This window comes from Drosophila pseudoobscura, chromosome X (genome assembly GCF_009870125.1).
Source record: "Drosophila pseudoobscura strain MV-25-SWS-2005 chromosome X, UCI_Dpse_MV25, whole genome shotgun sequence".
Lineage (NCBI taxonomy): Eukaryota > Metazoa > Arthropoda > Insecta > Diptera > Drosophilidae > Drosophila > Drosophila pseudoobscura.
In genome coordinates, this window is record NC_046683.1 from 17,451,020 (window position 1) to 17,462,349 (window position 11,330).

Genomic DNA, 11,330 nt, shown 5'->3' on the forward strand with positions numbered 1-11,330 from the left:
AGAAAAATACGGAACAGGGTCACAAAGCAGGACGTTGTGGACTTATTGTGGGACCTCGAAAACAGCCTTTAGTAATTTTCTGCTCATGTGGTTGGTCGGAATCAATCTCGAACGCTGGCTATCGCGGATGCTGTGGCTGTTAGCCAGAGTTCAGAAACAGGATTCGTTAGACAAAGCGTATCCTTGACGAACTTGCCGCTAACGAAATATATAACCATTTAGCCAGAAAAGAACTAACAAACGAAAGCAAAGAAGCTGCTTAAAACGAACTTGTACGTACTCTCCCCGACAATTGAATAAGACACACTAAAAATGTACACTTCAGGTACTAATATTTCCGGCACAAGCCAAAGAAAACGGTGAATTTGAATTTTCCTCATATCTCAATTCAATTTAGCATAAATTAAAAAAAAAGAATAGAAATATTCATTAAACTAGATTAAGGAAAACAATTTAATTGAAATAACTCAAATTGCCGTTCTTAAAAAATGCGACACTTGAATACGATACTCGCATTGAAAAATTTTTTATTTGGGTTGTGGAAGCGACCGGACATCGAAAAAATTCTCAACAATCAATTAGAGTGTCCTTGTTATGAGAAATTTATGGCAAGTGTTTTTCAAAGGACGAAAAATCGAAAAAAATGCATCGCAGAAGTTGGTCCATTAATAATGAAAATAAATGAGAAAATTGGTAACATTAGGTGTGTTCTGAGTGATTTCATAAAGAACGGATCAAGTTATGGCAAAAACTAACATAACCGAACCAATATTGCTACATCCGAGACCGCTATGCAATCTGTTCTGCGAGACGCATCTAAAATACACGACTAAAACTAGATTTTAAAATCTAAAACTGTACTTTAAGCTAGTGCTACAATAACGAAACGTGTTTTTCCGAAGACTCCACACCTTAGGCGACTGTAATTAATAAAAAAACACCTAAACTTCTTAGCATACTTTATAAACTCGCCTTGATAAATAATCAACTGGTCCACGCCGTAATAGGATATTGCTCACCTCAGCATAATAGCGCTCACACTGCTGTGAAAACGATCCAATTATAATTCCCTTTTACTACTCACTTCCTTTATTTCCTTGCGGATTAAATTTTGGGGGGTGCATCCTCCTATTGCTGTCTCTCAGAGACACCAACACCATCGCACCACATTCGGCTGAGACGATTCTCCCTCGCTTTTAGGCCCCGCTGCCAGCGAATACTCTTTCTTGTTTATAAATATTTATGTAGTATTTCGACCGGTTTTTTGTTGTTGTGGGGCTGTTATTTTTGCTTTGCCGTAGCTGGAAATGCAAACAAAATTCGTGGTATGGAGGCCGAGGTTATAAGGTGTTGTTATATATATACATACATAGTGCTCTGGACGATACTGCATCTGCCGACAGACGAAATTACTCTTGTCAATAAAGCTATTGAACCTATTGACCCTATCAAATGAATATTTCTCGCTTCGAATCAAAGTCAACCCAGATACTAGTTATTTAGGATTGTAATATCTGTATAAAATAGCACAATTATTTATTTGATTTTCATTGACAAAAGACTTGGAGCTCTTTGGGAGTTACTCGTTGGTATAAAGCCTATTATGCATGTAAGTAATCGTATGCGTGTGTCTGTGTATATATATAGATGTCATCGCAAGTATATGTATATAAATATAATGTATATTTATGTAATATCTGTGTGTATAAGTTGTATGCATTATGTTAATTGTTTGGCTTAAAGCGAAAATAATTTTGATATGCGAATGACTGAGAACATTCCTGCATTTGCTGCGCTCACTGGTGGATCGAAAGCCCCCTAAACGGCAGTCCACCCCGATTTGGTTAACGCAATTACATTTGCGTTTTGCAACGAGAACTAAAATATAAAAGTAGGCAAAATGACTAGAAATAATGATAAACTTCCCGAGTTGGAAGCCTTTGTTGAGCATAGGCGGACCTGAGTCCTTGGCCTTGAGGTATTCGGATATTGGGAGCTTAGTGAAAGACATCCATGAAGGGAAAGTAGGCCTGCTCCGGTTCTAGTATATCTACCAAGAAGCAGACGGTGCCGGCCACTCCCTCATACAGGCTGTGCGGGTTATCTGGGATGCGAGCCCTTTGCTTGAACTCAGAGTTGGTCAGTAGCTCCATAAACTTGTGCGCCCTGTACAGGTACTTCATTTCGTTGGTCAGTCGGAATAGGAGCAGAAACACATAGCCGTTGCCAGCAACTCCGTGACAGATGCCAGGACCTTTGCGAAGGAATCCCTTTTTCCAGACCAAATCGGCCGAGCGGCGCAAGGACGTCAAGTACTTCTCCTCCTTAAATATCAAGTAGGCCTTGGCTAACATATAAACAGCTCCCGGAGCGCCGTGGCACCAGTGCACTAGGCGCTTGTCCCTTCCCGACCGCAAGTCTTCTAGGGCCACCGGAAAGTTGCCTTCGGCGTCCTGCAGCACGAGAAAGTAGTCAATGGAGCGCTTGATTTCACGCAACTCGGCTGCCGGAGCCGAGATTGGCACTGTGCGAAACCAGGGACTGTCTAGCAGCATATGCAGAATAGCACACAGTCCGTGGGCAGCTCCCAAGTACTCTGTTCCATGGTACTGAAACATCAGCGGCAAGGGGGAATTGTTCATCTTGCTGTACTCGCGACCGCTTGTCACAATCAGCTGGCAAATGGAGATTAAGTCGTCGTCGGTAATCTTCTTATCGGGCAGAACGTCGTTCAGCCAATAGCAGCCGGAGAGATAGCCGGCTCGTCCCACCAACACCTCATCGCAGCCGTTTTTGGTGTGAATGAACTCCTTGCTGGAAGGAATGCCCGACTTAAAGTTCGCCAAGTCGTTCGACAGCTCCTCGGTGTCCTTGACTGCCTGTGATATGGCTGCGGAGACGGCATAGATTCCAGCATTGCCACAGAGAAAGGAGTAGCGCTCGGCAGACCGTTTCTTGAAGCGCTCGGCATTCGCCTTGGCGTTTCGAATGAAGGCGGATGCATGCTGCAGCGCTGGGGGGTAGAGATCTCGAGTCTGCTCGCAGCTGGCCAACTTCCAGAACATGAAGGCGATGCCGGCATTGCCCACATACAAATCTCCGCGGTCGTCCTCGTCGTCACTGTTGGGGTGGCAATGTTCCAAAATGGTATCCACGTAGGTACATATGAGATTTTTTATGTGTTCCTCATCACTGGCGAATGCTGTGTTCTCGCCGCCAATGAAATCTTGGAACGGATTCTTTAAATATCGGCGCTCCATGGCCGTATTGTAACCACCTTCTTCGTTCGGCTGAGGGTCAATTGACTTTTCTGTTCAACGTCCTGCTTTGCAATATTTTTAATTGTGCCTGTCAATGCAAAGAAAACATAAGGAAAGTCGCCAATCGATCTGCCGGCTTAGGGCGCGGTCGGGCGTCTGTCTCTCCCCCACTCACCTGTTTCAGGTACGAACGGTAGTTTTACCTGTAATGCGTATCGTCTGGCTAGTCTGCGAAGTGTTTGAATTGCTCAATTTAGTTGTTTCTTTATTGCCTTATATTGCCAAGAAATATTGTTATGGGGTTGAGCTTTGGAAAATTTTTCAATCCACTGATGTGTAGATTTGTACGCAATGACAATAATTTCACAGTAGGTAAAAATTTGGAATTATAGAGAAAGCTTTGTCAAGTGCTAGCCAGCTCAATTTGAAACATTTACACACAATTTGGAAATCCTGGCATCTCTCGCCCTGGTAAAGTTTGCTAAAGGGGCGAGTTGAGACTGTGACTATCGTTTGCTAGATATGTTTCCGTTTATCGATGTATTCGTGAGCTTATTGCCACCTGGGGCTCCCCAATGGTTGTATTCCACTACACTTCAAGGCCAATATAGTCTGAAATAACAGACACAGCGATAAGCTTTTGCTGCGATTGGCGATAATGAATTTTTTCTGCAAATTTCTCCCGTTTATCAAATTTTTCTCTCATTTTCTCATGTCCTGTTTAACGCACAAGTTAGTACTGTTAACCGCAATATTTAGTTTATTGCAGTGTATCCTCGGATTTCATTCCGATGTATCGATAACCGAATCGTGCTGCGTCAGCTGGCTGCACGAAAACGCAGTGTTGTTAATTTGGCGACTTTTTGCAAAATTTGAAATTTTGGTTAAAAAAACAGTTTATTAAAAAGGCTAAAGCTAATTTGACCTGGTTATGGTGTCAATATATGTAAATTTATTAATAAGTTAACTAGTTTTTTCTTTTGCAATTAAGATTCGTTTTGTTTCGTTTTTGCAAAAACAGGAGCACCATGTTTTGGTGCATCATCTATTAAAATATTATAGCACAAGACATATGTATACAGAGTGGTTACTTTGAATTTCAATTAACAAACAAAATTGACGCCCGTAGCTCATTGATACAAAACACAAACTAAAATCATGGCCATTTGTCCCAATATAAATAGGTATTATTAAAACCCGGAACACAAAGAGTATAAGAGTATAAGGTAAGTCTAGACGCATTTAACAGCCAGAACGAAGTGTTTTCTGTATTATGTATATTCAAAATTTTGCCCCGACATTATAAAGACCGAAAATCTGTGGCATAATACAATTTTTAAAAAAGGAGATAACCGAACACATAGAGATATCCACCAGATTGCCGAGTCTGGGACTCATCGGATAATTATTACAGCCAGAATGAAGAAAACCATTTCGCTTGGCTGCACGAACTACAATCTCTCTCTCTCTCTCTCTCTCTCTTTCTCTCACTCACGCACTCTTTTTCTTCTAGTGTATGCGCCTGCCTGGAAGACATAACGGCTGGTGTTGGTGTGAGAAGAGAGACAGACCAAAGGGAAGAAGCGGTATGGAAACAAAAACATTCTAATCAAATCGGTGAGAGAGGATAAATTAAGTGCAAGAATTAACATTAAAACTAGCGGTTGTGGTTCTTCTCTTTCACTCTGTGTTTTTTCCATCACTCATGACAAGTGCGACAAAAAGTGAGAGCGATCGCGAAGTCACAGCGGTCATCCGGGGTGTTTATGCGTGGATCGGCTGCTTTCCATATGCATATCCATAGCCATTCCATCAACAGCAGATTTACTAGACAATTTTTTAACAGAGAACGGAATAGATAAGAACCGTAAGCTGTAGACGACTAACTATTTTGGTTCTTTTGTTATATGTATATTATCAGCATCAGCATGTCTTAATGTAAACGTATACAAAGATACAAAATTTAATTTAAAGTTAGTCATACAAAAAAGAAACAAATCGTTTTAGTTTCGCGCACCGATCTCCACAAGATGGTACAAAAAAACCTCACCGAGTCGATTTATTGTAAAGCATGTACTCGCATAGTAGTTGTGGTGCTTGAAAAACACTCGATATCGATCTGGTGAGCTCTTAATTGCGATGGCTTGTTGCCATTCTCTGCACTACATCATAACCTTCTGTCTCTTGGAGAAACATCTTAGGGCAAATAAGACCAAACGTATTCATGTTTATGTGTACGTTTTATATACATAGCTCAATATGATTTTGTCAACATCGAAATAATAGTATATTATGGGGATACATACAGTGGTATACACATATAGATAGATAGTGTGCTTCTCGCAGCCTAAAAAGGCGTTTTTGAAAGAGATAGATCATATTTAGGGCATATAAATTTATTCAATAGTGGTATAAATATATTATCGATCTATCTTCAAAACATGTACCCTAGCGGACTCATTTTCTGCGCTGCCCTCCGCTCAAGATAGTGGCAATACGGATGAATATATTCAATACATCTAGGTAAATAGACATCGAGCTGGAGCATAAAAAATAATATTTGGGGTTACTTATAAAACACAGTGTCACAAAAGATTGACTCACGCATTGATAGGGTCGAACGGGGTATAGGAGTATTGGGGATGGACCTCAGCCTTGCGGACCATTCTCTGCGTGTCGTAAAGCAGAAAGCCACTGAAAAGCACCAGACCACCATAAAGGGATATGGATGCCAGACCTAGATGAAGATTATTATTTTGAGGGTGGATTCATACGATTGCGTATCACAGGCATTGTTTACTACTTACCAGCACCTAGGGCTGTTGTTGGCGGCAGCCACATAGAAGCCAACGAAGAGGCAAAGACAAAACCCAAACCAATGGCCAACGGGCCACCCATGTAAAGGAACTTATCGCTTGGCGCACATGCAGCGATTGTGGACAGGCCACCAACAATGCCTCCGGTATAAAGAGCAGCACGAGTCAGAACCGGACCACCAATGAAACAAAGAGGTGCGATGACAGCACCTAAGATGGCGCAGTGGACCGCCCATGCGAGGTGCTTCGGTCCAATTCCTGGATGGTACTCAATTGAACGCGCTACTGCCCCACTGCCAATGACGAGCGCCAGCGAAGCAATAGACCACTGTTCGAATGAAGTGAAAGTTTTATGTTTGTTTGGATTTGTGTTGAGGGCAGTGGCGCTGGTATGTACTCACCATGATCCCGCCTCGCGAGGCCAACGATAATAGGCGGGGAGAACGAAAGACGGCAGCTGCAGAGGCTGCTGTCAGGATGCAGGATCCACCGAAGAAGGCGTAGGTGCTCTGGATGCGACTCTTTACATATTCCGGCCACATTCTATATGGAAAAAAATACTTATTCTTATTAATATTCTATTATGTAGAATGCATAACATCTGCAAACCAACGAAACTCACATGGCATTATCGGCAATGCTCGTGTGCTTGCCCAGGCCCACACCATAGTAGCAGAGCGCTCCCAACCCGACAACTGCGGCGCCAGCAGCAGCACCTTTGCCCATCGAATACGCTAGAAGTTCGTGAAATTAAACTGATTACACAATAACTGCACATACATATTATAGTTACCTACCGTTAGCACTTGGTGGACCCATCAGTTTCTCTTTAAGAGATGGATGGCGTACCTGCTGCTCCACCACAGGAGCGCGTGTGCGTACCGGGCCACGAGCATAGTTACGCACAACAGCCACCTGAAGTTTTGATTTCAGAAAGCTCTGCGAGGATTGCTGACCAAGAAGGCTGCTACCCGGACGGGCTGCCGACAAAGCAAGTCGCAGTAACATTATGCTCTTGTGATGAAATTCGCGGGCCTTGACTGTGCAATAACTTTTTTTGTTTTCTTAGTGTATAGTTCTCGTTATCTGGTGCAGAGTTTTGTGTTGTATTGTTTCGTGTCCTATCCTTGAATAGATTAACCTCACTGCACTTTTGTATTGTTTTTATTGTTCTGCATTCGTTTCTACCGAAAAAATCGTTCAAAACATCGGAATATGTTTCGATATATTCTGCGATATTATAGTTTTTTTTTCGAAATTTGTATATTTTTTATATTAATATATGCTTTAACACCGTTAATATTCTATCGATTCTATTTATTTATATTGTATCAATTAGTTGTTTTTAAATCCTAGTTCTCAGATCCGAAAAAAGTGTACGCGAGCAAAATAAGAATGAATGATGAAATTATACATGTATAATTTACATGTATTATATGTATAATTTCATCATGGTGTCATATTTAGTTAGCAGCAGAGTGTGACCAGGTGTGCATGCTCTACGGTTACACTGCTCAGTCAGCTGTAAACAATTTATTTAAAGTGAACAAGGTTAATGGCTTCGGCTGTAGCTCCCCCAATATTTTATTGCTAATGAAATGTGACCGCTTGCGGCCACCCCGAGGAAAATACGTTTTAAAGAGCAGCTCTAATTGATGCCTGTATTTCGTTCGATTGAAATTTTTGCAGCAGGCATTTTGAAAACGGGTACTCAGATCAGCAAAATAAAATACCGATTAATACTGGAAAGGCAATCGATACACACTGGAAAAGCAAATCTGGTATATTCTAGGCACGAGCAGAAGCATAATTGTAAACTATTTGTTTTTAGTGTTACATGTTAATGAAATTTCATTATAACTTATAACTTTAAAAATCACACAATAACTATTTAAGAATACGTATATATTTTTTGTCAACTTCCTATATCAACGCGCCAAAATTGGATATCTGATCTGATATTTTTTTGTAGTTATTAGTGGTGACAGTTGCTCTAAGAGCAGAAATGTGCTGTAAAGCGCAAAAATAGTCGAATATTCAGACGCACCTGCGTTTGAAAAGAACGTAACTTTTTTTTACCACTATGTCCCCGTGATCATTCTATTAAATAAAACTGCGTTTTCAAAACGAAAAAAATTAATGACGTAGCCCTTTTGTAACGAGGCTATTACATAAAATTGGACGAGATATCATTTATTCTGTTCTTATCGCTAGACCATCGATCGCCTAGAGTGTCAAAGTGATTCCATAAATCGCTAAATTTACGTTCAAACAACAGCTTACATTTAACGTTATTTGCTGTTATACTGTCATAGACCGATCACAACAATTAGTGAAAAAGGAAAAAAAGCTGTTTTATATTGTTGTTAGTGGTGATAATGAACACGATAGGCAGAAAAGCGTAGAAATATTCGGAAAATTGAGGAAACGCACCTGGAACGCAAGAATAACGCAGCCCTAGTGTAAATGGGCTATATCTCTCTTATTTGAAAGACAGACATAGGCCTAGACAATACGCTATATATCATCTCCAGTCTTGTCTCCCAGCTAACAGTCGAAGAGCTGTGGTACTATGGGCATTTCAACACTCGGAGCCGGTTAGATTAGCTATAACAATCGACTAAAAATTCAAACTAATGCATGATAATGCATTCAAACGCTCTCACTGCATGATTTTCCTGTAAGGGTATCTCTGTCTTTAAGATAAGTGAGCTAGTTCAGTGTCATAAGGTTAAGGTAATAGTTCAGTTAGTTCACTTAAGTGATATTTCTTTTTGTCCATTCGCTCATGAGCGACGCAACCCGACTTTCGCGCCAGGGAACCTACACGTGTATACAATACATATTTCCTTCGATTTATTGTTTTCCTTCATCAAATTACAACGCAACAGCTGAAACTACAACTAAGTAAGGCCTAATTCCACACAATCACAATATCAATTACAAGCAAAAAAGTTTGGTTGCCAAGTTTACACATAGTTTCTGCGTATGGCTCCCATGGCAGAGTCCTCCGGATCTAATCGCGGCTTTTTGTTGATGACTATCACTTCGGTAAGGTGTGACTTGCGCAGCGAGCCATTGTGGTCGTAAGTGTTTGTTTGCTCCAGTGTTCCTTCCGCGCTCGACTCGTATGTCTTGCATTCATATAGCGGACAGCACCTGGGGTATTCAAGATTAGACTCTGTTGGCGGAATGGACCTGCAGTCGCCCTTGATGGAGCTGGGCACTAGACAACTAAATCGGGAAAAAAGTTAACATATTTTAGAGTATATGTATATCAAAGCATTTAATGCTCACCTGTCTTCCCAGAGCTGCAGAGTGCCCAGGCACTGGACCCTCATGCATTGTTCCAGGCGTGTGAAAACCTCACCAACATACAGCTGGCGCCCGGTCTGTGTGTCCATGCAGAACTGCTGACTATAGCGATACGATGAAGCTGCTAGGGAAGCAAATTGCTGGGTGAGTTCGGTAAATGAGGCGTGGCATATTCTCTTACAGCGATACGGTAGTGCCGCCTCCCCTCCAGCGAGGATGGCGAGCAGTACCAGCATGACAACAGATGTAAGCGCTGACGATTCCATTTCTCTCGATCAGCCTGGTGAAACTGGTCTGGCCCGACGATTGCAAAGTTTAGCGCACAACTGAGTTCCGCGCAAATATCTTTCTTCGTTTTTAAATTAAACAACACGAACAGCTGTGTTCGTGCTGCGTGAGAGTGTGTCTGTGTGTAAAATCACACTCTTCCCACATTTCCAATTTGTATTTGAGGGTGCTAATGTTCGTGTGTGTACAGTGTGTTTTTAATGAATCTAATTATTTATTTTTAGGATATGGATGCCTATCGAAATAAGTCTTTAATCGAGGTTTAGAACCCATTGTTTTAATCCATTTGTGCTGGACACATCACTTGTTCTCTTGCCACTACTCGCGAACAGCGCCCTTACGGTTCTGAAGCGCATATTACGATGATCTTCTTATCGCTTGGTCACAAAAACAGTCGTTCTTGCCTTTTTTGCGCAATGTGCAAAAAACAAAAATAAAAAAAAAGCAAAACATCCCAATCCATGTTTGCGATTGTGTCCGTCTAACGTTTTGCCTGTGTATGCGTGTGAGTACCTATTGTACGTACAAATGTAAATACATCTAAATATGCTAATTTCCATGTGCGTAAGAAATGAGTATGTATGTAAATACATAGGCTCTTAGAAGTTCAATTTTCAAAATTTGTTTATATTTATATTTTTTTCTCGGTACGACAGCACGGGAGGTCTTTGCCTGCTTAACATGCCATCCGTCCATCCATCGCCATTATCACCATTGCAGATGATGGGTAACTGGAGCACATGCGTCACGAGGCATTATTTAATTTATTTTTCATTTTCTTTTCATGTACTTTCCCGTATTTCATCAACCAGTAGAATCCGATTTACACGTGCCATCAAAAGTGCTGCACTCTGTTATATGTATGTATGTATTTAACGAATCGTATAATTCATTGAGAATAGCCCGAGGCGCACCTCTAAGTGTTCAACTAGCGCTCCGGGTAATCAATTCAAGAAATTATATGACCACCGTCGGTGGCCTCAACGACCGCATTCCGGATCACGACCCGGAAAAAGAGTACGAAGCAGTAGTAAGCTACTACAGAATTGCAGATGAGTCTCAATGCGTCTCTCGAAAGTCTTCTCACACTCGCACTCTACTTAACCATTCGGTGTGCAGTGCGAACCGATTATACTGAGTGAGTAAAGCTCTTGAGTTTACCCTGCGTTTTATAGTAACTAAATAATTGAACATTTTTTACCCTAGTGTGTGAAGACAGGATGAAGATCTGCAAGCTGGTCCTGGCATAATGACAGATAAAACAAACAAAATCGACATATAAATGGAGAGAGAAAAATGAATAGAGAGAACTGCTGGTCCGATTTGGCTCAAATTTTGTTCGACTCTTCGCATTTGACAGTCTGTTGCTGCAGATGAGCGTCTAGATATCAGAGTATCCGTCACAAGTGTATTTACAAATTTCGCCCCGCCCCTTCCGCCTCCACAAAGGATGAAAATCTGAGATATCCACAATTTTTAAGGTACGAGAAAACTGCAAACGCAGAATTGTTAGAAAACAACCGTATCTAGACCATGGACTGCCGAATCTGGATCAGATCGGATTATTATAGCCAGAAAGAACCAATCAGTTTGCAGTGGCTACGCAACGCCGTCCAAGCGCTTTTGTCTCTCTCTCTCTCTTTCTCTCTCT

At 41.4% G+C, this 11,330-nt stretch overlaps 4 protein-coding genes across 9 annotated transcripts; 1 reads left to right on the plus strand and 3 right to left on the minus strand.

Annotated features, from left to right (window-relative positions):
• Nucleotides 1–1,505: 1,505 nt before the first annotated feature.
• On the minus strand, nt 1,506–3,786 carry LOC4814476 (lanC-like protein 3 homolog). 2 transcript variants are annotated; one of them, XM_001354526.4, is made up of 2 exons: nt 3,464–3,786; nt 1,506–3,348 (listed from the first exon to the last, which is right to left on the minus strand). In XM_001354526.4, exon 2 carries the CDS (start codon nt 3,258–3,260, stop codon nt 1,998–2,000), a length of 1,263 nt encoding a protein of 420 aa, XP_001354562.1. In that variant the 5' UTR covers nt 3,261–3,348; nt 3,464–3,786; the 3' UTR covers nt 1,506–1,997. The 2 variants fall into 2 exon arrangements, with proteins under 2 accessions (XP_001354562.1, XP_015041465.1); XM_015185979.2 differs by having other exon boundaries at nt 3,436–3,786.
• A 1,695-nt stretch (nt 3,787–5,481) lies between these two features.
• Nucleotides 5,482–7,278, minus strand: LOC6901195 (growth hormone-inducible transmembrane protein). The gene is made up of 6 exons (XM_002133860.3): nt 6,874–7,278; nt 6,699–6,810; nt 6,478–6,619; nt 6,068–6,404; nt 5,865–5,997; nt 5,482–5,799 (listed from the first exon to the last, which is right to left on the minus strand). The coding sequence occupies exons 1-6, from the start codon at nt 7,082–7,084 to the stop codon at nt 5,718–5,720; spliced, it is 1,017 nt and encodes a 338-aa protein (XP_002133896.1). The 5' UTR covers nt 7,085–7,278; the 3' UTR covers nt 5,482–5,717.
• A 1,632-nt stretch (nt 7,279–8,910) lies between these two features.
• Vago (vago) lies at nt 8,911–9,909 on the minus strand. Of its 2 annotated transcripts, none has more exons than XM_015185978.2 (3): nt 9,573–9,909; nt 9,374–9,515; nt 8,911–9,310 (listed from the first exon to the last, which is right to left on the minus strand). In XM_015185978.2, the coding sequence occupies exons 1-3, from the start codon at nt 9,655–9,657 to the stop codon at nt 9,046–9,048; spliced, it is 492 nt and encodes a 163-aa protein (XP_015041464.1). In that variant the 5' UTR covers nt 9,658–9,909; the 3' UTR covers nt 8,911–9,045. The 2 variants fall into 2 exon arrangements, with proteins under 2 accessions (XP_015041464.1, XP_001354561.2); XM_001354525.4 differs by having other exon boundaries at nt 9,374–9,512; nt 9,573–9,794.
• LOC26532967 (uncharacterized) lies at nt 9,399–11,283 on the plus strand. Of its 4 annotated transcripts, XR_001452688.2 has the most exons (5): nt 9,399–9,535; nt 9,904–10,184; nt 10,336–10,406; nt 10,492–10,817; nt 10,886–11,270. XR_001452688.2 is itself a non-coding variant. In XM_033382112.1 (3 exons), the coding sequence occupies exons 1-3, from the start codon at nt 9,507–9,509 to the stop codon at nt 10,815–10,817; spliced, it is 426 nt and encodes a 141-aa protein (XP_033238003.1). In that variant the 5' UTR covers nt 9,449–9,506; the 3' UTR covers nt 10,818–10,822. The 4 variants fall into 4 exon arrangements, 1 of the variants encoding a protein (XP_033238003.1); XR_001452687.2 differs by lacking the exon at nt 9,904–10,184 and having other exon boundaries at nt 9,443–9,535; nt 10,495–10,817; nt 10,886–11,283; XR_001452689.2 differs by lacking the exon at nt 9,399–9,535 and having other exon boundaries at nt 10,041–10,184; nt 10,495–10,817; nt 10,886–11,280.
• The last annotated feature ends 47 nt before the right edge of the window (nt 11,284–11,330 follow it).

Bases quoted from the DNA above. Each gene is read 5' to 3' on its own strand.
- Vago (XM_015185978.2), bottom strand. From the start codon at position 9,657: ATGGAATCGTCAGCGCTTACATCTGTTGTCATGCTGGTACTGCTCGCC. The intron at 9,516-9,572 runs GTAAGAGAATAT...TTGCTTCCCTAG, and splicing joins GGCGGCACTACCGTATCGCT to CAGCTTCATCGTATCGCTAT. The intron at 9,311-9,373 runs GTGAGCATTAAA...TTCCCGATTTAG, and splicing joins CTGCAGCTCTGGGAAGACAG to TTGTCTAGTGCCCAGCTCCA.
- LOC4814476 (XM_001354526.4), bottom strand. From the start codon at position 3,260: ATGGAGCGCCGATATTTAAAGAATCCGTTCCAAGATTTCATTGGCGGC.
- LOC6901195 (XM_002133860.3), bottom strand. From the start codon at position 7,084: ATGTTACTGCGACTTGCTTTGTCGGCAGCCCGTCCGGGTAGCAGCCTT. The intron at 6,620-6,698 runs GTGAGTTTCGTT...TTTTCCATATAG, and splicing joins AGCATTGCCGATAATGCCAT to AATGTGGCCGGAATATGTAA. The intron at 6,405-6,477 runs GTGAGTACATAC...TCATTCGAACAG, and splicing joins CCTCGCGAGGCGGGATCATG to TGGTCTATTGCTTCGCTGGC.
- LOC26532967 (XM_033382112.1), top strand. From the start codon at position 9,507: ATGAAGCTGCTAGGGAAGCAAATTGCTGG. The intron at 9,536-10,335 runs GTGAGTTCGGTA...TCGGTACGACAG, and splicing joins CTAGGGAAGCAAATTGCTGG to CACGGGAGGTCTTTGCCTGC. The intron at 10,407-10,491 runs GTAACTGGAGCA...TTCATCAACCAG, and splicing joins ATCACCATTGCAGATGATGG to TAGAATCCGATTTACACGTG.